Consider the following 26,546-nt stretch of genomic DNA (forward strand, 5'->3'; position numbering starts at 1 on the left):
GAGAACAGAGATAGCAGATATGACAGAGGGCATAGATAGTAGTGTGCAGAGATAGCAGAGATAGTAGAATGCAGAGATAGCAGAGAGCATATACTGTATATAGATAGCAGAGAGCATATATAGCAGAGAGCAGAGATGGCAGAAAGTAGAGATAGCATGAGATAGCAAAGAAAGAGATAACAGAGAGCAGAGATAGCAGAGGAGAGATAGCAGAAATAGCAGAGAGCTGAGATAGTAGAGAGCAAAGATAGCAGAGATAGCAGAGAGCAGATATATTAGAGAAAGCAGTGGTCTCCAAAACTAATGTTTCCACTACGCTGGCTCTTATCTGAGCTGTCCCAGAGCTACCCCAAGTGTGTGTGTGTGTGTGTGTGTGTGTGTGTGTGTGTGTGTGTGTGTGTGTGTGTGTGTGTGTGTGTGTGTGTGTGTGTGTGTGTGTGTGTGTGTGTGTGTGTGTGTGTGTGTGTGTGTGTGTGTGCGTGTGTGCGTGCGTGCGTGCGTGCGTGCGTGCGTGCGTGCGTGCGCGCGCGCGTGTGTGTGTGTGTGTGTGTGTGTGTGTGTGTGTGTGTGTGTGTGTGTGTGTGTGCGTGTGTGTGTGTGTGTCAGGTTGGTAGACAGGGGACAACTCTTCCTTCTGTATCAGACCACACAGAAACTTGACCCTTCACAAGTTCTTCAGGACCAGTCTCCACTAGGGTTGCAAAATTCCAGTATCTTTCCCAAAATTCTCAGCTCCCTTGGATTTTTACCATCATTTTGCAACCCTAGTCTCCACAAAATGTGATTTTCAAACTTTATACAATAGTAGCTTCTGTAATTAAAAAAGGCCTAATGATTCAAACATTCATCATCATAACAACAGCTTCTCTGCTCTTCTCCCCTCCCATCTGGTGAGGTGAGTTGAGGTGAGGTGAGTTGAGTAGAGGAGAGGAGAGTTGAAATGTCTCTGGTTTTGTGGCTCTGCATTGTCTCTGTCTAGGAAAGCATTAAGGATATATATTTTAAACCAGGACCAAGTCTATTGATCACTGATCGATTTTATTGATGTTGTACTTTCTAACTTGCATCTTCAGAATATATTTTACTTTGTTTGGTCTTAGATTGTGGTTTTAGTAGTTATGGAAACAATATACATACAGTCTGTAGATGCAGTATATTTTTTTTATATCCCATTAGTTTGTTTCTAGAGGACTAGAGATAGAAGTAAGTGACTTAGGCCATGCCTCATGAATTGCGTCAGCGTTGATCACCGAATGAGTGTATGGGTAGCTCCACTTTGAGCGTAACAGGGTATACCCCCACCTCGCTCTCTCCCTCCCCGCCCCGGGCTATGTGAATGGTGAGTGAGGGGAAGGCGAGCGGGGTGGGTAGTTGTGCTAGGCGAAAAAGGGGGTGTGTCGCTATAAGAAGCCAAAAGAGACCGATGCAGTCTGTTGGTTCAGTCAAACTCTCCAAGCGCTAATAAGGATAAGACCTAACTACTGTCTACCACTCTGCATCTACAAGAGACTGAGATAAGGTTTTCTAAGGTAAGTGAGAGACTTCTCAGCTAGCACATAACGTTCTGAGAACCACATGTTTCTTAGAGATTGGTGAGAGTGTGGTTGTCCTATGGTTATTTTTTGTATACAACCTTCCCGACAATGTTCCAGGAATGGTGCGGGATAGTTGCTTGGCTTTGGAACATTCTCAGCGAATTTAAGGAATTTAACAAAATAATGTTATTTTCCTGATATTTCATTACTTCAACAGTGTTTTTTTTTTTTTTTTTTCTTCTAAAAGTTCAAACAGGGTTACATTCTAGGAACGTTCTTCGACTGGTTTGACATCGGGAATGTTCTCAAATAGTTTGGAAAAATGTTAAGAAACAACTATCTTCTGTGGGAATTTCAAAATTTCAGCGTAATTGAATTTTGTAGAACCATTAAATAAAACCACGAGAAAACCTGTATGAAACTTTATGTTAAAGTACTGAAATTCCCACAGAAGAATGTCAAACCAATTGGAGAATATTCCTAGAACGTTACGATAATGTTTGAACTTTTCGGAAACGTTTTGTTAAAGTAATAAAATACCAAGAAAATATCGTTATTTTGTCAAGTTCCTTAAATGTGCTGAGGATGTTCCAAAAAACCAAGCATCATTCCCAGAAAGTTGTGGCAAGGTTGTATGCAAAATAGCCAGAGGACAACCACACGCTCACCAATCTCTAAGACTGTTATTATCAGTGTAACGCCTTACCTGGCATTACCCCGAGCACTTAATCATGATGGTGATGATGGTGATAGTAGTAATGAATGTGCGTAATCTCTTTTACGGATCGGGAGAGAGAAAACTCTAATATAGATTGAACTAAATGATTAATAAGCTAAGTAACGGCTGGCTAGAGTTGATCAAAAGTTTGAACAATTTGCACAAAATGTTACGTTTATACTAACGCAACAGTCATGTTTCTAGTTGGTTTATTAGGTCAAATAGTAACTATAAATCCACATAGAAATCCATATCCGCCAATAGGAATCTGGTCAAAAGTAGTACCGTTTGTAGGCTATTAGGGTGATATTGTGAGTGTGTAATGTGCCCAATCAATGATGTAAGCGTGCAGAATTGATTTGGTCACCATAAGCCATTACAGAAGGTAAACGCTAGCTTTAATAAGTTACAACTAGCAGTGTCATTACCGGATTTAGATTCATAAACCATAAACCACTTACAGTAAGTGAATGAATTATGTGAATGAATTATGAATGAATTGAATGAATTATGTTCATTTTTCACCCCCGTCATCAATACTAATCCGTGAGTAGTGCTTGTAGTGTTTTAAATGACATGCACTGGACTACGTACTTTACGAAGTTGGTAACAAGTGTTCCCTGAATGACGTACACATTTTAAGTAGTGTTTAAGTAGTGTTTAAGTAGTGTTTATGTAGTGTTTTATGTAGTGTTTATGTAGTGTTAAAGTAGTGTTTAAGTAGTGTTTAAGTAGTGTTTAAGTAGTGTTTAAGTAGTGTTTAATGTAGTGTTTATGTAGTGTTTTATGTAGTGTTTTATGTAGTGTTAAAGTAGTGTTTAAGTGGTGTTTTATGTAGTGTTTATGTAGTGTTTATGTAGTGTTTATGTAGTGTTTATGTAGTGTTAAGTAGTGTTTAAGTAGTGTTTAATGTAGTGTTTAATGTAGTGTTTATGTAGTGTTTTATGTAGTGTTTTATGTAGTGTTAAGTAGTGTTTAAGTGGTGTTTAAGTGGTGTTTAAGTAGTGTTTAAGTGGTGTTTAAGTAGTGTTTAAGTAGTGTTTAAGTAGTGTTTAATGTAGTGTTTATGTAGTGTTTATGTAGTGTTTTATGTAGTGTTAAGTAGTGTTTAAGTAGTGTTTAAGTAGTGTTTAAGTAGTGTTTAATGTAGTGTTTAAGTAGTGTTTTATGTAGTGTTTTATGTAGTGTTTTATGTAGTGTTTTATGTAGTGTTTTATGTAGTGTTTTATGTAGTGTTAAGTAGTGTTTAAGTAGTGTTTAAGTAGTGTTTAAGTAGTGTTTAAGTAGTGTTTATGTAGTGTTTATGTAGTGTTTTATGTAGTGTTTTATGTAGTGTTTTATGTAGTGTTTTATGTAGTGTTTTATGTAGTGTTGAAGTAGTGTTTAAGTGGTGTTTTATGTAGTGTTTATGTAGTGTTTATGTAGTGTTTATGTAGTGTTTATGTAGTGTTTATGTAGTGTTAAGTAGTGTTTAAGTAGTGTTTAATGTAGTGTTTAATGTAGTGTTTATGTAGTGTTTTATGTAGTGTTTTATGTAGTGTTAAGTAGTGTTTAAGTGGTGTTTAAGTGGTGTTTAAGTAGTGTTTAAGTGGTGTTTAAGTAGTGTTTTAAGTGTACAACTGTGCACTGCATTATGTAGTTTTATGCCTATAGGCCTAGGTTTATTACGGTAACTAGCTCTAACAGAGGGGTTTATTAAGGTAACTAGCTCTAACAGAGGGGTTATTAAGGTAACTAGCTCTAACAGAGGGGTTATTACGGTAACTAGCTCAACAGAGGGGTTATTAAGGTAACTAGCTCAACAGAGGGGTTATTACGGTAACTAGCTCTAACAGAGGGGTTATTAAGGTAACTAGCTCTAACAGAGGGGTTATTAAGGTAACTAGCTCTAACAGAGGGGTTATTACGGTAACTAGCTCTAACAGAGGGGTTATTACGGTAACTAGCTCTAACAGAGGGGTTATTACGGTAACTAGCTCTAACAGAGGGGTTATTACGGTAACTAGCTCTAACAGAGGGGTTATTAAGGTAACTAGCTCTAACAGAGGGGTTATTACGGTAACTAGCTCAACAGAGGGGTTATTACGGTAACTAGCTCTAACAGAGGGGTTATTACGGTAACTAGCTCTAACAGAGGGGTTATTAAGGTAACTAGCTCTAACAGAGGGGTTATTACGGTAACTAGCTCTAACAGAGGGGTTATTACGGTAACTAGCTCTAACAGAGGGGTTATTACGGTAACTAGCTCTAACAGAGGGGTTATTACGGTAACTAGCTCTAACAGAGGGGTTATTAAGGTAACTAGCTCTAACAGAGGGGTTATTAAGGTAACTAGCTCAACAGAGGGGTTATTACGGTAACTAGCTCTAACAGAGGGGTTATTAAGGTAACTAGCTCTAACAGAGGGGTTATTAAGGTAACTAGCTCTAACAGAGGGGTTATTAAGGTAACTAGCTCAACAGAGGGGTTATTACGGTAACTAGCTCAACAGAGGGGTTATTACGGTAACTAGCTCTAACAGAGGGGTTATTAAGGTAGCTAGCTCTAACAGAGGGGAGTGCCCCCGCACTGTCTCTGTCCATCTGCAACCGTATGAGATCTCTGTGTCATAATGTCGTAGCAGAAAAAGTTACGACAGTTAAATACATGCTCAATTAAGGGACCAATTGAGGGATCTTACAGATAAGATCGTGCTTCTACACCTGCATTGCTTGCTGTTTGGGGTTTTAGGCTGGGTTTCTGTACAGCACTTCGAGATATTAGCTGATGTACGAAGGGCTATATAAAATAAACTTGATTTGATTTGATAATTGTAATGTGTTGGGGTACAGAGACAAGCTAGTCATTCAAAAATCATGTTAAACACTATTATTCAACACAGAGTGAGTCCAAGCAACTTATTATGTGACGTGTTCAGCACATTTGTATTCCTGAACGTATTAAGGCTTGCCATAACCAAAGGGGTTAAATACTTATTGATTCAAAGCATTTCATCTTTAGATTTTTGTATTAATTTGCAATAATTTTGAAAAACATAATTCCACTTTATTGGGTGTGGTGTGTATATCAGTAACACAAAAAACTCTCAATTTAATCCAGTTCAAATTCAGTCTGTAACACAACAAAATGGGGACAAAGTCAAGGGGGTGTGAATACTTTCTGATGGCGATGTACATATCTATCCCATATCCCCAGCCCCCAGCCTCCCATATCCCCAGCCTCTGGGACCGTGATTTGACCTACTGCTGTGTGATACCACAGCTGTGTTGACCCACACTGCAGGATTATGGTGTATGTATGTGGTGTTTTTTGTTTAACTATCCTTGTGGGGACCATGAAGTCTTTACAAGGATAGTAAAATAAGAAACATTTGGACAACTGGGGACATTTTCCCCACAAGGAAAAATGCTATTTTAGGCTTAGGGATTAGGTTTAGGGTTAGGGTTACAATTAGAGTTAGGGGTCACGGTTAGGTTTAGGGTTAGGAGTTAGGGTTAGATTAAAGGTTAGGATTTGATTTAGGGTTAGGGGTTAGGATGTTGGATGGGAAACAATTATTTGGTCCCCACAAAGATAGCAGTACAAAACTGTCTGTGTGTGTGTGTATTAGTCTAACCTTACTATCCTTTTGTGTTATAAAAGTCCTCACAAGGATAATAAAAAAACAAGGACAATTCTGACAAGTGGGGACAAAAAAGGGAAAAATGCTCTTTTAGTCTTAGGGGTTAGGTTTAGGGTTCGGGTTACAATTAGAGTTAGAATGAGGGGTTAGGAATTAGGGTTTGGAGTTGTTTAGTTTTAGGGTTTGGGGTTAGGTTAAAGGTTAAGGTTAGGATTAGATTTAGGGTTAGGGGTTAAGGAAAGTAGGATTTTGAATGGCAATACATTTTTTCGGTCCCCACAAGGATAGTATAACCAACGTCTGTGTGTGTGTATGATGTATCAAATCAAAGTTTATTAGTCACTTGCGCCAAATACAACAGGTGTAGTAGACCTTACAGTGAAATGCTTACTTACGAGCCCCTAACCAACAATGCAGTTAAAAAAAATAAGAATAAGAATAAGATATAAAAGTAACAAGTAATTAAAGAGCAGCAGTAAAATAACAATAGCGAGACTATATACAGTGGGGTGCCGGTACAGAGTCAATGTGCGGGGGCACCGGTTAGTTGAGGTAATATGTACATGTAGGTAGAGTTATTAAAGTGACTATGCATAGATGATAACAATAGAGAGTAGCAGCGGTGTAAAAGAGGGGGGGGGAAATGCAAATAGTCTGGGTAGCCATTTGATTAGATGTTCAGGAGTCTTATGGCTTGGGGGAAGAAGCTGTTAAGAAGCCTCTTGGACTTAGACTTGGCGCTCCGGTACAGCTTACCGTGCGGTAGCAGAGAGAACAGTCCATGACTGGGGTGACTGGAGTCTTTGACAATTTTTAGGGCCTTCCTTTGACACCGCCTGGTATAGAGGTCCTGGATGGCAGGAAACTTGTCCCCAGTGATGTACTGGGCCGTTCGCACTACCCTCTGTAGTGCCTTGTAGTCGGAGGCCGAGCAGTTGCCGTACCAGGCAGTGATGCAACCAGTCAGGATGCTCTCGATGGTGCAGCTGTAGAACCTTTTGAGGATCTGAGGACCCATGCCAAATCCTTTCAGTCTCCTGAGGGGGAATAGGTTTTGTCGTGCCCTCTTCACATCTGTCTTGGCGTGCTTGGACCATGTTAGTTTGTTTGTGATGTGGACACCAAGGAACTTGAAGCTTTCAACCTGCTCCACTACAGCCCCGTCGATGAGAATGGGGGCGTGCTCGGTCCTCTTTTTCCTGTAGTCCACAATCAGCTCCTTTGTCTTGATCACTTTGAGGGAGAGGTTGTTGTCCTGGCAACACATGGCCAGGTCTCTCACCTCCTCCCTATAGGCTGTCTCGTCGTTGTCGGTGATCAGGCCTACCACTGTTGTGTCGTCGGCAAATGTAATGATGGTTTTGGAGTCGTGCCTGGCCATGCAGTCATGAGTGAGCAGGGAGTACAGGAGGGGCCCCTGTGTTGAGGATCAGCGTGGCAGATGTGTTGTTTCCTACACTTAGCACCTGGGGACGGCCCGTCAGGAAGTCCAGTTGCAGAGGGAGATGTTTGCAGAGGGGTGCGTTTCAAACATCACTCACTCTGAGACTTGGAGTAGTTATTCCCCTTGCTCTGCTCGGGGTGGGTAACGCTGCTTCGAGGGTGGCTGTTGTCGTTGTGTTCCTGGTTCGAGCCCAGGTAGGAGCGAGGAGAGGGATGGAAGCTATACTGTTACACTGGCAATACTAAAGTGCCTATAAGAACATCCAATAGTCAAAGGTTAGTGAAATAAAAAATGGTATAGAGAGAAATAGTCCTATAATTCCTATAATAACTACAAACTAAAACTTCTTAAACTGGGAATATTGAAGACTCATGTTAAAAGGAACCACCAGCTTTCATATTTTCTCATGTTCTGAGCAAGGAACTTAAACGTTAGCTTTCTTACATGGAACATATTGCACTTTTACTTTCTTCTCCAACACTGTTTTTGCATTATTTAAACCAAATTGAACCTGTTTCATTATTTATTTGAGGCTAAAATGATTTTATTGATGTATTATATTAAGTTAAAATAAGTGTTCATTCAGTATTGTTGTAATTGTCATTATTACAAATAAAATAAAAAAATCGGCCGATTAATCGGTATCGGCTTTTTTTGGTCCTCCAATAATCGGTATCGGTATCGGCGTTGAAAAATCATAATCGGTCGACCTCTAATTTCTTATAAGCTTCCAGGTTAGAGTCCCGCTCCTTGAAAGCGGCAGCTCTAGTCTTTAGCTCGGTGCAGATGTTGCCTGTAGTCCATGGCTTCTGGTTGGGGTATGTACATACGGTCACTGTGGGGACGACCTCATCGATGTTATTCTAGTCTGTGCTGTGTCATCTGACCACTGATCGAGTCACTGGTGCTTCCTGCTTTCATTTTTGTTTTAAAGCAGGAATCAGAAGGATTGAATTATGGTCAGATTTTCCAAATGGAGGGCGAGGGAGAGCTTTGTACGCATCTCTGTGTGTGGAGTAAAGGTTGTCCAGAGTGTTTTTCCTTCTGGTTACACATTTAACATGCTGATAGAAATTTGGTAAGACAGATTTAAGTTTCCCTGCATTCAAGTCCCCGACTACTAGGAGCGCCGCCTCTGGGTGAGCGTTTTCCTGTTTGTTTATGGCGGAATACAGCTCAGTGTGGTGGTATGTAGACAGACACAAAAAATACAGATGAAAACTCTCTAGGTAGATAGTGTGGTCTACAGCTTATCATGAGATACTCTACCTCAGGCGAGCAAAACCTAGAGACTTCCTTAGATATCGTACACCAGCTGTTATTTACAAAAATACATAGTCCGCCGCCCCTTGTCTTACCAGACGCCGCTGTTCTGTCCTGCAGATACAGCGTATAACCAGAGAGCTGTATTTTTGTAATGTCGTTGTTCGGCCACGACTCCGTGAAGCATAAGATATTACAGTTTTGAATGTCCCGTTGGTAGTTTAATCTTCCGCGTAGGTCATTGATTTTATTTTCCAAAGATTGCACGTTTGCTAGCAGAATGGAAGGAAGTGGGGGTTTATTAGATTGCCTACGAATTCTCAGAAGGCAGCCCGCCCTCTGTCCCATTTTTCTCCGTCTTCTCTTCACGCAAATGACCGGGATCTGGGCCTGTTCCCGGGAAAGCAGTATATCATTCACGTCTGGCTCGTCAGACTCGTTAAAGGAAAAAAAAAGGATTCTACCAGTCCGTGGAGAGTAATCTCAGTCCTGATTTCCAGAAGTTATTTTCGGTCATAAGAGACGGTAGCGGCAACATTATGTACAAATTAAGTTTAAAAAAACTAAGTTAAAAACAACGCAAAAACAAAACAAAAAAAAAACACAATTGGTTAGGAATACATAAAATGTCAGCCTTGTTCTCCGGCGCCATCTTAGTCAGACGATAAGAATTGAGACTTGAGTGGGATGATGATGCACCAGCGGCTGATCCAATCAGATTGTTATCTCCACCCTGGGAGGTGGAAACAATACAGACATCTAATAGGATTAAACACATTCTCTCAGATATAGATGAGTCATTCATTTTCATCATTTCCTTCTTCTAGGATCACCGCTAACAGACTTGTTCTACTTTTACCGCTGAAGCCACAGCTTTGTGTTTGTCCGTTATGTCAGAATACCATATACCTAAAAGCAGAACTTTTTTCATGGGCCTTGGTGCCAGATAGGAAACAAGACCATTGTAGTGAATTAGTTTCATGGGCCTTGGTGGAAACAAGACCATTGTAGTGAATTAGTTTCATGGGTCTTGGTGGGAACAAGACCATTGTAGTGAATTAGTTTCATGGGTCTTGGTGGGAACAAGACCATTGTAGTGAATTAGTTTCATGGGTCTTGGCTGAAACAAGACCATTGTAGTGAATTAGTTTCATGGGCCTTGGTGGAAACAAGACCATTGTAGTGAATTAGTTTCATGGGCCTTGGTGGAAACAAGACCATTGTAGTGAATTAGTTTCATGGGCCTTGGTGGAAACAAGACCATTGTAGTGAATTAGTTTCATGGGCCTTGGTGGAAACAAGACCATTGTAGTGAATTAGTTTCATGGGTCTTGGTGGGAACAAGACCATTGTAGTGAATTAGTTTCATGGGTCTTGGCTGAAACAAGACCATTGTAGTGAATTAGTTTCATGGGCCTTGGTGGAAACAAGACCATTGTAGTGAATTAGTTTCATGGGCCTTGGTGGAAACAAGACCATTGTAGTGAATTAGTTTCATGGGCCTTGGTGGAAACAAGACCATTGTAGTGAATTAGTTTCATGGGCCTTGGTGGAAACAAGACCATTGTAGTGAATTAGTTTCATGGGCCTTGGTGGAAACAAGACCATTGTAGTGAATTAGTTTCATGGGCCTTGGTGGGAACAAGACCATTGTAGTGAATTAGTTTCATGGGCCTTGGCGGGAACAAGACCATTGTAGTGAATTAGTTTCATGGGTCTTGGCTGAAACGAGACCATTGTAGTGAATTAGTTTCATGGGTCTTGGCTGAAACAAGACCATTGTAGTGAATTAGTTTCATGGGCCTTGGCTGAAACAAGACCATTGTAGTGAATTAGTGTCATGGGTCTTGGCTGAAACAAGACCATTGTAGTGATTTAGTTGCATGGGCCTTGGTGGGAACAAGACCATTGTAGTGAATTAGGGACAGGATAGGCTAAATGGTGGAGAGTGACATTTCTGCCCTCTGTAATGTCTTAGTGTGTGTCTTCAATGGCACCCTATTCCCTATATAGTGCACTTCTTTTGACCAGAGCTCTATGGGATGTAGGGTGCCCTTTCAGAAGCACTTTGGCGTCCTAAACACTATCTTCACTTCACTCTATCAGGTCAAACAAACACATTAAACAGGAAGCAGGAGATCATTAAAAATCCCTTCTCAGAAATGAATCATGAAGTATTAACATTTACATTTACATTTAAGTCATTTAGCAGACGCTCTTATCCAGAGCGACTTACAAATTGGTGCATTCACCTAATGACATCCAATTAATTATTAATGACGAATTAAGATTTTTATAGGTATGAGAAGGACATTTTCTCGTCAAAAAGGCCTGTTATTTAATTACCTCGTCTGACCCAGACTAAACAGAATAGCACATTCGGGATTCAATCAGCAGTTAATTTTTTTTTTTTTACTCTAGAAAAGACCGAAACGACTGCACTATGTGAAATCTTAATGCCTTATCGTCTTCATGATCCGATCATCTCACTTAACGGCCACACGCAGACAGAGCATGAGTCCCCAAATGGCACCCTATTCCCTATATAGTGCACTACTTTTGATGGGCTCTGGTCTAAAGTAGTGCACTACGTAGGGAATAGGGTGCCACTCGGGACGCAGGTAGAGACGGGTCAGATATTGGGTATTTATGTCTCTATTGTTCCTGTCAGTCAAAGGGTTTTAAGCCCTTATTTTCCTCAGGAACGCAGGAGGAGAGTTCAGGGGCAACATGAGTCAGAGCTTCGTTGGTTTGGACGGATCGTGAGCGAGCCCTGAGTGTTCTTTCCTCGTGCTCCTCCACTCTCTCTTTTTCTTGTTCCCTCACTCTCATTCATTTCCTTCTCATTATAAACCATGAGGTAGCTAATTCATACCACAATTACTGAGCCTGATGAGTTGGAGTTCCATTAATGAACTTCACTTTATCTCTGAAATTAACATTTTATATGAAACAGCTGGTGCTGTATGGTTGTAGACCAATTGAGAACTTTCTGCTCGTCGACTCTCTGTGCTTTACAAAACAGGCCCTCCAGGTCTATCTATCCTATCTCGAAACACCTATTTAACTTTTCTGTATTGTATTATGCTGTTAGTGTTGTTGTTGCTGTGACGATATCATACCTCTATGATATCATACCTCTACCTCTATCATACCCCGACTCACATGGTGTCAGCCAGAATACCTGCTCGCCCCTTTGAAAGGAACATTTTGAAATGAGCGACTAACCTCCTCCTCCTCCTTCTCCTCTTTCTTCTTCTTCTTCTTCTTCTTCTCCTCCTTCTCCTCCTCCTCCTCCTACTTCTCCTCTTCCTCCTTCTTCTTCTTCTCCTCCTTCTCCTCCTCCTCCTCCTACTTCTCCTCTTCCTCCTCCTTCTTCTTCTTCTTCTCCTCCTTCTCCTCCTCCTCCTTCTCCTCTTCCTCCTTCTTCTTCTCCTCCTCCTACTTCTCCTTCTCCTTCTTCTTCTTCTTCTTCTCCTCCTCCTCCTCCTACTTCTCCTCTTCCTCCTTCTTCTTCTCCTCCTTCTCCTCTTCCTCCTTCTCCTTCTTCTTCTTCTCCTCCTCCTCCTACTTCTCCTCTTCCTTCTTCTTCTTCTTCTCCTCCTTCTCCTTCGCCTTCTTCTCCTTCTTCTTCTTCTTCTCCTCCCCCTTCTCCTCCTCCTCCTTCTTCGTCTTCTCCTCTTCCTCCTCCTTCTCCTTCTTCTTCTTCTCCTCCTCTTCCTCCTTCTCCTTCTTCTTCTTCTCCTCCCCCTTCTCCTCCTCCTTCTTCTTCTTCTCCTCCCCCTTCTCCTCCTCCTCCTTCTTCTTCTTCTCCTCTTCCTCCTTCTCCTTCTTCTTCTTCTCCTCTTCCTCCTCCTTCTCCTTCTCCTCCTCCTCCTTCTACTTCTCCTCCTCGTCCTACTTCTCCTCCTTCTCTTTTTTCTTCTACTTCTTCTCCTCCTTCTCCTTCTTCTTCTTCTCCTCCTTCTTCTTCTTCTAACTCCTTTTCCTCGCCTCTGTCTCTTCCCAACAGGTTGTGCGCTACACTTTACACCCTAAAACCCTACATCCTGCCCTACACCCTCAGGCCTCCTCCCGTTCCTATCCTGCATCCATCTGTCTGTCCGACTGGCTGTCCCTCAGTAGTGAGTCATGAAGTGGTCTCTGTGGAGCCTGCTGCTGCTGTGCCTGTGTACCCCAGGACGGAGTGACTGCCAGGGGGACTGCCTGGCCTGTGGCCTCCTACTATCCAACCCCCAGAGCCAGAGCCAGCAGCAAGCGTTCAATACACTGGTGAGTGACTGTGTGTGTGTGTGTGTGTGTGTGTGTGTGTGTGTGTGTGTGTGTGTGTGTGTGTGTGTGTTTTACCCATTTTGTTACGTTTCAGCCTTATTCTAAAATGGATTAGATAAGAAAAAAATCTCCCATCAATCTACACACAATACCCCATAATGACAATGAGAAAACAGGTTTGTAGAAATTTCTGCAAATGTATTACAAATATTGATTAAACATGATTTGGAAAGGCACAGACCTGTGTGTTTACAGTCCCACAGTTGACAGTGCATGTCGGAGACAGAATCCAAGCCATGAGGTCGAAGGAATTGTCCGTAGAGCTCCGAGACAGGATTGTGTCGAGGCACAGATCTGGGGAAGGGTACCAAAACATTTCTGCAGCATTAAAGGTCCCCAAGAACACAGTGGCCTCCATCATTATGAAATTGAAAAAGTTTGGAACCACCAAGACTCTTCTTAGAGCTGGCCGCTTGGCCAAACTGAACAATCGGGGTAGAAGGGCCTTGGTCAGGGAGGGGACCAAGAACCTGATGGTCCTTCTGACAGAGCTCCAGAGTTCCTGTGTGGAGCTGAGAGAAACTTCCAGAAGGACAACCATCTCTGCAGCACTACCAATCAGGGGTTTATGTTAGAGTGGCAAGACTGAAAACACTCCTCAGTATAAGGCTCATAGCCCGCTTGGAGTTTGCCAAAAGTCACCTAAAGGACTCTCAGACCATGAGAACAAGCTTCTCTGGTCTGATGAAACCAAGATTGAACTCTTTGGCCTGAATGCCAAGTGTCACGTCTGAAGGAAACCAGGCACCGCTCATCACCTGGCCAATACCATCCCTACGGTGAAGCATTGTGGTGGCAGCATCATGCTGTGGGGATGTTTTTCAGTGGCAGGGACTGGGAGACTAGAATTCACCTTTCAACAGGACAATGACCCTAAGCAGGCAGCCAAAACAACGCAGGAGTGGCTTCGGGACAAGTCTGAATGTCCTTGAGTGGCCCAGTCAGAGCCTGGACTTGTCCACTGTCCGGGAGTGGCCCCGATCGAACATCTCTGGAAAGACCTGAAAATAGCTGTGCAGCAACGCTCCCCATCCAACCTGACAGAGCTTGAGAGGATCTGTAGAGAAGAATGGGAGAAACTCCCCAAATACAGATGTGCCAAGTTTGTAGCCTCATACCCAAGAAGACTCAAGGCTGTAAGATGCTTCAACAAAGTACCGAGTAAAGGTTCTGAATACTTATGTAAATGTGATATTATTCTTTTATTTTTCTTAAAATCTGTTTTTGCTTTGTCATTATGGGATATTGTGTGTAGATTGAGGGATTAAAATTAAAATTAATTTTAGAATAAAGCTGTAACTTAACAACATTTGGAAAAGGTCAAGGGGTCTGAATACTTTCCGAATGTACTGTATGCTTGTGTGTGTGTGTGGCATGTGCGTGATGTGTGTGATGTGCGCATATGCGTGTCCCGCATGCAGCATGGGGAGGATGGTTGAGTGGATGACGGTTGAGTGGATGACAGTTGTGTGGATGACAGTTGAGTGGATGACAGTTGAGTGGATGACAGTTGAGTGGATGACAGTTGAGTGGATGACGGTTGTGTGGATGACGGTTGAGTGGATGACGGTTGTGTGGATGACGGTTGTGTGGATGACGGTTGTGTGGATGACGGTTGAGTGGATGACGGTTGTGTGGATGACGGTTGTGTGGATGACAGTTGAGTGGATGACGGTTGTGTGGATGACGGTTGAGTGGATGACGGTTGTGTGGATGACAGTTGAGTGGATGACGGTTGAGTGGATGACGGTTGTGTGGATGACAGTTGAGTGGATGACGGTTGAGTGGATGACGGTTGAGTGGATGACAGTTGAGTGGATGACAGTTGAGTGGATGACAGTTGTGTGGATAACAGTTGAGTGGATGACGGTTGTGTGGATGACAGTTGAGTGGATGACGGTTGAGTGGATGACGGTTGTGTGGATGACGGTTGTGTGGATGACAGTTGAGTGGATGACAGTTGTGTGGATGACAGTTGAGTGGAAGACGGTTGAGTGGATGACGGTTGTGTGGATGACAGTTGAGTGGATGACGGTTGTGTGGGTGACAGTTGAGTGGATGACGGTTGAGTGGATGACAGTTGAGTGGATGACCGTTGAGTGGATGACCGTTGAGTGGATGACCGTTGAGTGGATGACGGTTAAGTGGATGACGGTTGAGTGGATGACGGTTGAGTGGATGACAGTTGAGTGGATGACAGTTGAGTGGATGACAGTTGAGTGGATGACAGTTGAGTGGATGACAGTTGAGTGGATGACAGTTGAGTGGATGACCGTTGAGTGGATGACCGTTGAGTGGATGACAGTTGAGTGGATGACAGTTGAGTGGATGACCGTTGAGTGGATGACCGTTGAGTGGATGACCGTTGAGTGGATGACCGTTGAGTGGATGACAGTTGAGTGGATGACAGTTGAGTGGATGACAGTTGTATGGATGACAGTTGTAGTGTGAGTTTTTTTTACAACACAGCTTTAACAACGTTAGAACAGTAATTTAATATTGTGCCATTCGGGATGACTCATGGGACATTGCAGTACCAGTGCTAATGTAGATAATCATTCTAATGATGCTTCTGACTGAGGCAGCTTGAAGTAGAAAACTGCTGTTGAAACACTGTTAGAAATGTTTTCAATACTTTCAGTGTTTACTCTAACTTGTCTGGAGTGCCAGGTTGGGGCGGTGAGTTTTCAGTTTTTTTAGTTTTTTTTTTGGTACTTTTTACCCCCAATTTTGTGACATCCAATTGGTAGTTGCAGTCTTGTCCCATCGCTGGAACTCCGTACGGACTCTGGAGAGGCGAAGTTCGAGAGCCATGCGTCCTCCGAAACACGACCTGCCAAGCAGCTCTGCTTTTTGACACACTGCTTGCTTAACCCGGAAGCCAGCCGACACCAATTTGTCAGAGGAAACATCACACACCTGGAGGATGAAGTCAGCCTGCATGTGCCCGGGCCCGCCACAGGGTGTTGCTAGAACGCAACGGGACAAGGACATCCCAGCCCGGCCAAATCCTCCCCTAACCCGGACGACGCTGGGCCAATTGTGCACCGCCTCATGGGTCTCCTGGTCACGGCCGGCTGCGACACAGCCTGAAATGGTCGTCTAGCAATGATCAACAACCAATTTGACAGAGCTTGAAGAATTTAGAAAAAAATGAATGGTCAAATGTTGCACAATCCACGGATGTTAAACTCTTAGAGACCAACACCAGAACAACACACAGGTGTAAGGCCAAAGGTGCTTCTACAAAGTATTGACTAAGGGGTACGAATACTTATATTTGCAAAATATTCTAAAAACATATTTTTACTTTGTCATTATGGGGTACTATGTGTAGATGGGTGAGGAAAAATACAATTAAATCAAATCTGACTTCTTTCTATAACACAACAAAATGTGGAATACAAGTCAAGGGGTATGAATACTTTCTGAAGGCACTGTAGGAGTTAATTGATTGGTGCAGCTAGGCCTCTGTGGTAATATAGGAGTTAATTGATTGGTGCAGCTAGGCCTCTGTGGTAATATAGGAGTTAATTGATTGGTGCAGCTGGAGCTCTGTGGTAATATAGGAGTTAATTGATTGGTGCAGCTGGAGCTCTGTGGTAATATTGGAGTTAATTGATTGGTGCAGCTGGAGCTCTGTGGTAATATTGGAGTTAATTGATTGGTGGAGCTGGAGCTGTGTGGTAATATAGGAGTTAATTGATTGGTGCAGCTGGGCCTCTGTGGTAATATAGGAGTTCATTGATTGGTGCAGCTGGAGCTCTGGTAATATAGGAGTTAATTGATTGGTGCAGCTGGGCCTCTGTGGTAATATAGGAGTTAATTGATTGGTGCAGCTGGAGCTCTGTGGTAATATAGGAGTTAATTGATTGGTGCAGCTGGAGCTCTGTGGTAATATAGGAGTTAATTGATTGGTGCAGCTGGAGCTCTGTGGTAATATAGGAGTTAATTGATTGGTGCAGCTGGAGCTCTGTGGTAATATAGGAGTTAATTGATTGGTGCAGCTGGAGCTCTGGTAATATAGGAGTTAATTGATTGGTGCAGCTGGTGCTGTATGGTAATATAGGAGTTAATTGATTGGTGCAGCTGGAGCTCTGTGGTAATATAGGAGTTAATTGATTGGTGCAGCTGGAGCTCTGTGGTAATATAGGAGTTAATTGATTGGTGCAGCTGGAGCTCTGTGGTAATATAGGAGTTAATTGATTGGTGCAGCTGGAGCTCTGTGGTAATATAGGAGTTAATTGATTGGTGCAGCTGGAGCTCTGTGGTAATATTGGAGTTAATTGATTGGTGCAGCTGGAGCTCTGTGGTAATATTGGAGTTAATTGATTGGTGGAGCTGGAGCTGTGTGGTAATATAGGAGTTCATTGATTGGTGCAGCTGGAGCTCTGTGGTAATATAGGAGTTAATTGATTGGTGCAGCTGGGCCTCTGTGGTAATATAGGAGTTAAATGATTGGTGCAGCTAGGCCTCTGTGGTAATATAGGAGTTAATTGATTGGTGCAGCTGGGCCTCTGTGGTAATATAGGAGTTAATTGATTGGTGCAGCTGGAGCTCTGTGGTAATATAGGAGTTAATTGATTGGTGCAGCTGGAGCTCTGTGGTAATATAGGAGTTAATTGATTGGTGCAGCTGGAGCTCTGTGGTAATATAGGAGTTAATTGATTGGTGCAGCTGGAGCTCTGTGGTAATATAGGAGTTAATTGATTGGTGCAGCTGGTGCTCTATGGTAATATAGGAGTTAATTGATTGGTGCAGCTGGAGCTCTGTGGTAATATAGGAGTTAATTGATTGGTGCAGCTGGAGCTCTGTGGTAATATAGGAGTTAATTGATTGGTGCAGCTGGAGCTCTGTGGTAATATAGGAGTTAATTGATTGGTGCAGCTGGAGCTCTGTGGTAATATAGGAGTTAAATGATTGGTGCAACTGGGGATAGAGCTCTGTGGTAATATAGGAGTTAATTGATTGGTGCAGCTGGGCCTTTGTGGTAATATAGGAGTTAATTGACTGGTGCTTTGATTTGATTGATGATGGACGATGATTGTATCAGGATCCTATAGAGGCCAGATGGAATCCTCTGGGTTATGATGTTATAGACCTATAGAGGCCAGATGGAATGCTCTGGGTTATATTGTTTTAGACCTATAGAGGCCAGATGGAATCCTCTGGGTTATATTGTTATAGACCTATAGAGGCCAGATGGAATCCTCTGAGTTATATTGTTATAGACCTATAGAGGCCAGATGGAATCCTCTGGGTCATATTGTTATAGACCTATAGAGGCCAGATGGAATCCTCTGGGTTATATTGTTATAGACCTATAGAGGCCAGATGGAATCCTCTGGGTTATATTGTTATATTGTTATAGACCTATAGAGGCCAGATGGAATCCTCTGGGTTATATTGTTATAGACCTATAGAGGCCAGATGGAATCCTCTGGGTTATATTGTTATAGACCTATAGAGGCCAGATGGAATCCTCTGGGTTATATTGTTATAGACCTATAGAGGCCAGATGGAATCCTCTGGGTTATATTGTTATAGACCTATAGAGGCCAGATGGAATCCTCTGGGTTATATTGTTATAGACCTATAGAGGCCAGATGGAATCCTCTGGGTTATATTGTTATAGACCTATAGAGGCCAGATGGTCATATTGTTATAGTTTCCTCACCACACTGAGAGAGATCTTAAAGCCATGACATGGCATGCACCGACACATGTATGCACACACACACACACACACACACACACACACACACACACACACACACACACACACACACACACACACACACACACACACACACACACACACACACACACACACACACACACACACTCACAGACACTCACAGACACATTCATATTGCTGGGAATAGTCCCATCAGTCCACCTATTTGCTACGGGTAATTAATTTCTGTTGATAACTCCTCAGAACTGCTCCCTCTCTCCCCATTCTCTTTTGATGTGAGCAGGTTCTCTCTAATCTCCGCCTAACTTTAATTCATCTCATCTGAATGGGATTACAGGAAACATGATTTACCGTTTACCTCATCAAAACTGACAATTACAGTTCCTCAAGGGGCCTGATAGGCATGTGGTTTACACACAAAACTCTCAAACTATTCACTTTTACCCATACAGACAAGTCAAACCTACAGGCCTTGTGATGGAGGCGTATTTGAGGCTGAGGTAACAATCCCAGCAGAATGAGGTCACAGCCATGTTATAACCCCAGGCTGTCGTGGAGAAACATCTCTACTCTGTTGAATGAGGTCACAGACATGTTATAACCCCAGGCTATAGTGGAGAAACATCTCTACTCTGTTGAATGAGGTCACAGACATGTTATAACCCCAGGCTATAGTGGAGAAACATCTCTACTCTGTTGAATGAGGTCACAGACATGTTATAACCCCAGGCTATAGTGGAGAAACATCTCTACTCTGTTGAATGAGGTCACAGACATGTTATAACCCCAGGCTATAGTGGAGAAACATCTCTACTCTGTTGAATGAGGTCACAGACATGTTATAACCCCAGGCTATAGTGGAGACACATCTCTACTCTGTTGAATGAGGTCACAGACATGTTATAACCCCAGGCTGTAGTGGGAACTCCTACTCTGTTGAATGAGGTCACAGCCATGTTATAACCCCAGGCTATAGTGGAGAAACTCTCTACTCTGTTGAATGAGGTAAGACATGTTATAACCCCAGGCTATAGTGGAGTCTCTACTCTGTTGAATGAGGTCACAGACATGTTATAACCCCAGGCTATAGTGGAGACACATCTCTACTCTGTTGAATGAGGTCACAGACATGTTATAACCCCAGGCTATAGTGGAGACACATATCTACTCTTACTCCTCTGTCTGTCTGTTTGTCTGAGAGACTACAGTATGAGACTACAGTATGAGACTACAGTATGAGACTACAGACTACAGTATGAGACTGCAGTATGAGACTACAGTGAGAGACTGCAGTGAGAGACTACCGTATGAGACTACAGTATGAGACTACAGTATGAGACTACAGACTACAGTATGAGACTGCAGTATGAGACTACAGACTACAGTATGAGCCTACAGTATGAGACTACAGACTACAGTATGAGCCTACAGTATGAGACTACAGACTACACAGTATGAGACTGCAGTGAGAGACTACAGTGAGAGACTGCAGTATGAGACTGCAGTATGAGACTGCAGTGAGAGACTGCAGTGAGAGACTACCGTATGAGACTACCGTATGAGACTAGAGTATGAGACTGCAGTATGAGACTACAGTATGAGACTGCAGTGAGAGACTGCAGTGAGAGACTGCAGTGAGAGACTGCAGTATGAGACTGCAGTATGAGACTACAGTATGAGACTGCAGTGAGGAGACTGCAGTGAGAGACTGCAGTAAGAGAGTACAGTTTGAGACTGCAGTAAGAGACTACAGTATGATACTACAGTAAGCGAGTACAGTATGAGACAGCAGTAAGAGACTACAATATGAGACTACAGTATGAGACTGCAGTATGAGACTACAGTAAGCGAGTACAGTACGAGACTACAGTAAGAGAGTACAGTATGAGACTACAGTATGACTCTGCAGTATGAGACTACAGTATGAGACTACAGTATGAGACTGCAGTAAGAGGCTGCAGTCAGAGACTACAGACTACAGTATGAGACTACAGTATGGTAGTCTGTGTCAGGTCTCTACAGTGTCAGGTCTCTTTCATCTCTCTCTGCTCTTCTCTTCTGTCTGTCCACAGGTGTGTCTGTTGGAGTGTGATGGTCACGTCTCCCCTGCCCTCACCTGGGATCTGTGTCAGCGAGCCATGCTACCGCACTACCCCCTCCCACCAGACGACGGCGCTGTGTCTAAGAGACCAGAGGAAAAACTGTCCTTAAACCTTGCCCCTGTTGACCTGGAGTCAGATGGAAATATGCTCTACTCTGCAGCCATGGAGCGCTACCAGCAGGATGGAGCGGAACAGGAAGACGAGGCCCTGGTGCGACGCGATGCCCAGTACGACTCCTCTCCGCTGGGCTTGACCGCCGAGGGAGACTCGCTGGGTATGGAGAACAGGGCGGAGGAAGAGAAGGAGGAGGAGGTCAGGAGGAGAAGCAGCCAGGGGGAGGGAGGAGACGAGGAGGAGGAGGATGCCGTGGTCCAGCTGACCAAGCGTTTCGGGGGCTTCCTGAAAGGTCGCCACAGTTACAGGAAGTTGATTGGCGGCCCGGTGAGGAAGTCGCTGCAGAAACGCCTCGGAGGGTTCATCGGGATCAGGAAGTCGGCCAGGAAGTGGAACAACCAGAAGAGGGTGAGCCAGCTCCTCCGGCAGTACCTGGGGATGACCAGCAACAGCACCCCTGGTCGCGGTGTTGGGAGGTTCACTAACCCAGCCCAGGGCCTCAGGAGGCTATCCAACCGGCTGTAGCCTTCCCCTCATCCCCTGGGGCCTTTCTGTTCTTCTCTTCTCCCGTGCCTCCACCCTCTTGGATCTGCTCTTCTCTTCTCCCGTGCCTCCACCCTCTTGGATCTGCTCTTCTCTTCTCCCGTGCCTCCACCCTCTTGGATATGCTCTTCTCTTCTCCCGTGCCTCCACCCTCCCAGGTACCTCCGTAGAAATAGAATTACTATAGTTTACTACTTGCTTACTATTATGTTGGTATTCCATTCCCATAGTTACCAACAACGTGTACAGCTACGGGGACTGTGTACTCCCTCATTCCTCATCGGCCTAATGAAGAAGAGGAAGGACATCATCATTCTGAAACCCATCCGGTGTTGTGTGAAGGGAAGGAAGGAATGTTTCCTTCCAACCATCAACGTTGCTCAGACCCTACCGCCCCAGTTAATGAATAAAAAGTGCAATGTGATATTGTGTGTCAGTATTGTAAGGCTGTACTTCATGATACTACATCCTGGATATAATACCACCCCGTGTTATGGTGATGATTGGGTGTTTATGCACTTGATCTTTTTTTCATTTAAATCTTGAGCGAGCGAGGGTTGCAGTTGCTATTTGCACTGGTCTCTGGGTAATTCTACAACTGGGGGTCTGCGTTGTCTCTATTCTGAGTGCATTCTGAAAGTATTCAGACCCCTTGACTGTTACGTTACAGCCTTATTCTAAAATGTATTCAATTATTTTTCCCCCCTCATCAATCTGCACACAACGCCCAATAATGACAAAGCGAAAACAGGATTTCAGAAATGTTTGCAAATGTATTAAAAATATAAAACATACATTCCTTATTTACATAGAGTGGGCTTCAAAATTACTGGCACCCCTGACTGGCACTGCACAAACAATACTTAAAAATATGTAAACAATATAATTATAGAGACAAACTCAAAATACCAACATGTGAGAAATACTGTACTTTATTTATGTTTCAATGGAACCCAACAAAATCATTTATTGATTTAATGAAAGATCAATATTCTCCAATTCAAGGTTTCACAATTAACGGCATCCTTACAGATGGTTGTAAATAACATCAACCAATATTAAACCAGGAATTAAATTCCACTTATTGAAGTTTATCTAAGTGTTAAGGAACTATATTGAGCCATTACATCACTTCCTGTTTCACTAGGGTATAAAAATGAGGTAACAGACAATATCCCTTTGTCATCCAACACCATGAAGAAAAGAAAAGAACTGGCAGCTCAAAAGGGACAGATGGTCGTAGACCTTCATAAATCTGGTAATGGCTACAAGAAGATCCACAAACGATTGAATATACCACTGAGCACTGTCAGGGCAATTATTAAAACATGTAAAAGATATGGAACAGTTGAAAATCGTTTGGAACCACCAAGGAGAAGGGCCTTGGTCAGGGAGAAGGGCCTTGGTCAGGGAGAAGGGCCTTGGTCAGGGAGGTGACCAAGAACCTGATGATCATTCTGACAGAGCTCCTCTGTGGAGATGGGAGAACCTTCCACCAATCAGGCCTTTATGGTACAGTGACCAGACGGAAGCCACTCCTCAGTAAAAGGCACATGACAGCCCACTTGGAGTTTGCCAAAAGAGACCTAAAGGACTCTCAGACCATGAGAAAGAAGATTCTCTGGTCTGATGAAACCAAGACTGGACTCTTTGGCCTGAATGCCAAGCATCACGTCTGGAGGAAACTTGGCACAATCCTTACGGCGAAGCATGGTGGTGGCAGCATCATGTTGTGGGGATGTTTTTCAGGGGCAGGGACTGGGAAACTAGTCAGGATAGATGGAAAGATGAAGGGAGCAAAGTACATAGAGATCCTTGATGAAAACCTGCTCCAGAGCACTCAGGATGTGACTGGGGTGAAGGTTCACCTTCCAACATGACAACAACCCTAAGCACACAGCCAAGACAAGGCAGGAGTGGTTTCGGGACAAGTCCTGAATGTCCTTGAGTGGCCCAGACAGAGCCCAGACTTGAACCCAATCGAACATCTCTGGAGTGACCTGAAAATAGCTGTGCAGCAACGCTCCCCATCCAACCTGACAGAGCTTGAGAGGATCTGCAGAGAAGAATGGGAGAAACTCCCCAAATACAGGTGTGCCAAGCTTGCAGCATCATACCCAGGAAGACTTGAGGCTGTAATCGCTGCCTAAGGTCCTTCAACAAAGTACTGAGTAAAGGGTTTGAATACTGATGTAAATGTGATATTAACGTTTTTAGTTTTTTTTATATATACATTTGCAAACATTTCTAAACACCTGTTTTTGCTTTGTCATTATGAGGTATTGTGATGTCATTCTGGGGTATTGTGATGTCATTATGAGGTATTGTGATGTCATTATGAGGTATTGTGATGTCATTATGAGGTATTGTGATGTCATTCTGGGGTATTGTGATGTCATTATGAGGTATTGTGTGTAGATTGATGAGGTATTGTGATGTCATTATGAGGTATTGTGATGTCATTCTGGGGTATTGTGATGTCATTATGAGGTATTGTGTGTAGATTGATGAGGGAAAAAAATCAATGTAATCCATTTTAGAACAAGGCTATTACGTAACAACATTTGGAAAAAGTCAAGGGGTCTGAATACTTTCCGAATGCCCTGTACACTACATGGCAAAAGTATCTTCCAGCATGACAGGTATATAAAATTGAGCACACAGCCATGCAATCTCCATAAACAAACATTGGCAGTAGAAGGACCCTTGCTGAAGAGCTCAGTGACTTTCAACGTGTCACTGTCATAGAATGCCACCTTTCCAACAAGTCAGTTCGTCAAATTTCTGCGCTGCTAGACCTGCCCCGGTCAACTGTAAGTGCTGTTATTGTGAAGTGGAAACGTCTAGGAGCAACAACGGCTCACGACCGCCAAGTGCTGAAGCGCGTAGCCTGTAAAAATCGTCTGTCCTTGGTTGCAACACTCACTACTGAGTTCCAAACTGTCTATGGAAGCAACGTCAGCACAATAACTGTTTGTTGGGAGCTTCCTGAAATGGGTTTCCTTGGCGGAGCAGCCGCACACAAGCCTAAGACCACCATGCGCAATGCCAAGCATCGGCTGGAGTGGTGTAAAGCTCGCCGCCATTGGACTCTGGAGCAGTGGAAACACGTTCTTTGGAGTGATGAATCACACTTCACTATCTGGCATTTTGTGAACTAATCTGGGTCTCGATAAACCATTTTTACGATATAGCATCTCAGACAGTAGGGTAACACTGCCCCCTTGGTGTTGGTAGAGTAGAATCAGCATCCCAGACAATAGGGAAACACTGCCCCCTGGTGTTTGTAATGTAGATCAGCATCCTAGACAGTAGGGTAACACTGCCCCCTGGTGTTTGTAATGTAGATCAGCATCCCAGACAATAGGGTAACACTGTCCCCTGGTGTTGGTAGAGTAGATCAGCATCCCAGACAGTAGGGCAACACTGCCCCCTGATGTTTGTAATGTAGATCAGCATCCCAGACAGTAGGGCAACACTGCCCCCTGATGTTTGTAATGTAGATCAGCATCCCAGACAATAGGGTAACACTGCCCCCTGGTGTTGGTAGAGTAGAATCAGCATTCCAGACAGTAGGGTAACACTGCCCCCTGGTGTTGGTAGAGTAGATCAGCACCCCAGACAGTAGAGCAACACTGCCCCCTGGTGTTTGTAAAGTAGATCATGTCCTGCATTTGTCTTCCAGTATACATACCAAACTGAACATACCAACTATCTGGTTTTCCCCCAAAAAAGAGGCGAGAGATCTATTGTGCATGTTATGTTCTTGTTACAGTATGGAATAGAGTTTGTTTTCTTGTCTGAAAACACTCAATAGCACAACATTACGTTATGGTTCACCTGTTAGTAATAGAGGGGCATGGATTTGTTTCGCAGCACATTCCTTCAGGCAGTATTTATCCAGTACTCTTATGACGTATGTAAGAGTTTGTGTGTATGTGTGAGTACATGTCTCTCGTTCATATACAAAATAACTTTGTGAATACAGTGTACATTCCTAGCCATTTGTTTAAGAGTCTTAATGAAACCTGTATAGAGAAATATGTAATAAATGAGTTTGCTATTCCTCTTGCGGATTCTAATTCAGAAATCTATCATTGTCCCAGTATTCTGTTTTTTATTTATTTATTATTTACTTTATTTTAACTGTGTTTTTAATAACTTTAGACATTATGTTTCTTCTGTCATTAGAAGGATATTAAAAATTGCCTGATCCCCATAACACTGTCTTATACAGACCATAACACTGTCTTATACAGTCAGGACCATAACACTGTCTTATACAGACCATAACACTGTCTTATACAGTCAGGACCATAACACTGTCTTATACAGACCATAACACTGTCTTATACAGACCATAACACTGTCTTAAACAGTCAGGACCATAACACTGTCTTATACAGACCATAACACTGTCTTATACAGAACATAACACTGTCTTATACAGTCAGGACCATAACACTGTCTTATACAGACCATAACACTGTCTTATACAGTCAGGACCATAACACTGTCTTATACAGACCATAACACTGTCTTATACAGTCAGGACCATAACACTGTCTTATATGGACCATAACACTGTCTTATACAGTCAGGACCATAACACTGTCTTATACAGACCATAACACTGTCTTATACAGTCAGGACCATAACACTGTCTTAAACAGTCAGGACCATTACACTGTCTTAAACAGTCAGGACCATAACACTGTCTTATACAGACCATAACACTGTCTTATACAGTCAGGACCATAACACTGTCTTATACAGTCAGGACCATAACACTGTCTTATACAGACCATAACACTGTCTTATACAGACCATAACACTGTCTTATACAGACCATAACACTGTCTTATACAGTCAGGACCATAATACTGTCATAGACAGACCATAACACTGTCTTATACAGTCAGGACCATAACACTGTCTTATACAGTCAGGACCATAACACTGTCTTATACAGTCAGGACCATAACACTGTCTTATACAGTCAGGACCATAACACTGTCTTATACAGTCAGGACCATAATACTGTCTTAGACAGACCATAACACTGTCTTAAACAGACCATAACACTGTCTTATACAGACCATAACACTGTCTTATACAGTCAGGACCATAACACTGTCTTAAACAGACCATAACACTGTCTTAAACAGACCATAA

General features: G+C 43.0%; 1 protein-coding gene across 2 annotated transcripts; it reads left to right on the plus strand.

The window, feature by feature from the left end:
- The first annotated feature begins 1,414 nt into the window (after positions 1-1,414).
- LOC139555898 (prepronociceptin-like) lies at positions 1,415-25,465 on the plus strand. 2 transcript variants are annotated; one of them, XM_071369263.1, is made up of 3 exons: positions 1,415-1,529; positions 12,595-12,854; positions 20,685-25,465. In XM_071369263.1, the coding sequence occupies exons 2-3, from the start codon at positions 12,714-12,716 to the stop codon at positions 21,351-21,353; spliced, it is 810 nt and encodes a 269-aa protein (XP_071225364.1). In that variant the 5' UTR covers positions 1,415-1,529; positions 12,595-12,713; the 3' UTR covers positions 21,354-25,465. The 2 variants fall into 2 exon arrangements, with proteins under 2 accessions (XP_071225364.1, XP_071225365.1); XM_071369264.1 differs by having other exon boundaries at positions 1,430-1,529; positions 12,649-12,854.
- Positions 25,466-26,546: the final 1,081 nt, after the last annotated feature.

This window comes from Salvelinus alpinus, chromosome 27 (genome assembly GCF_045679555.1).
Source record: "Salvelinus alpinus chromosome 27, SLU_Salpinus.1, whole genome shotgun sequence".
NCBI classification, from domain to species: domain Eukaryota; kingdom Metazoa; phylum Chordata; class Actinopteri; order Salmoniformes; family Salmonidae; genus Salvelinus; species Salvelinus alpinus.

Bases quoted from the DNA above. Each gene is read 5' to 3' on its own strand.
- LOC139555898 (XM_071369263.1), top strand. From the start codon at position 12,714: ATGAAGTGGTCTCTGTGGAGCCTGCTGCTGCTGTGCCTGTGTACCCCA. The intron at 12,855-20,684 runs GTGAGTGACTGT...GTCTGTCCACAG, and splicing joins AGCAAGCGTTCAATACACTG to GTGTGTCTGTTGGAGTGTGA.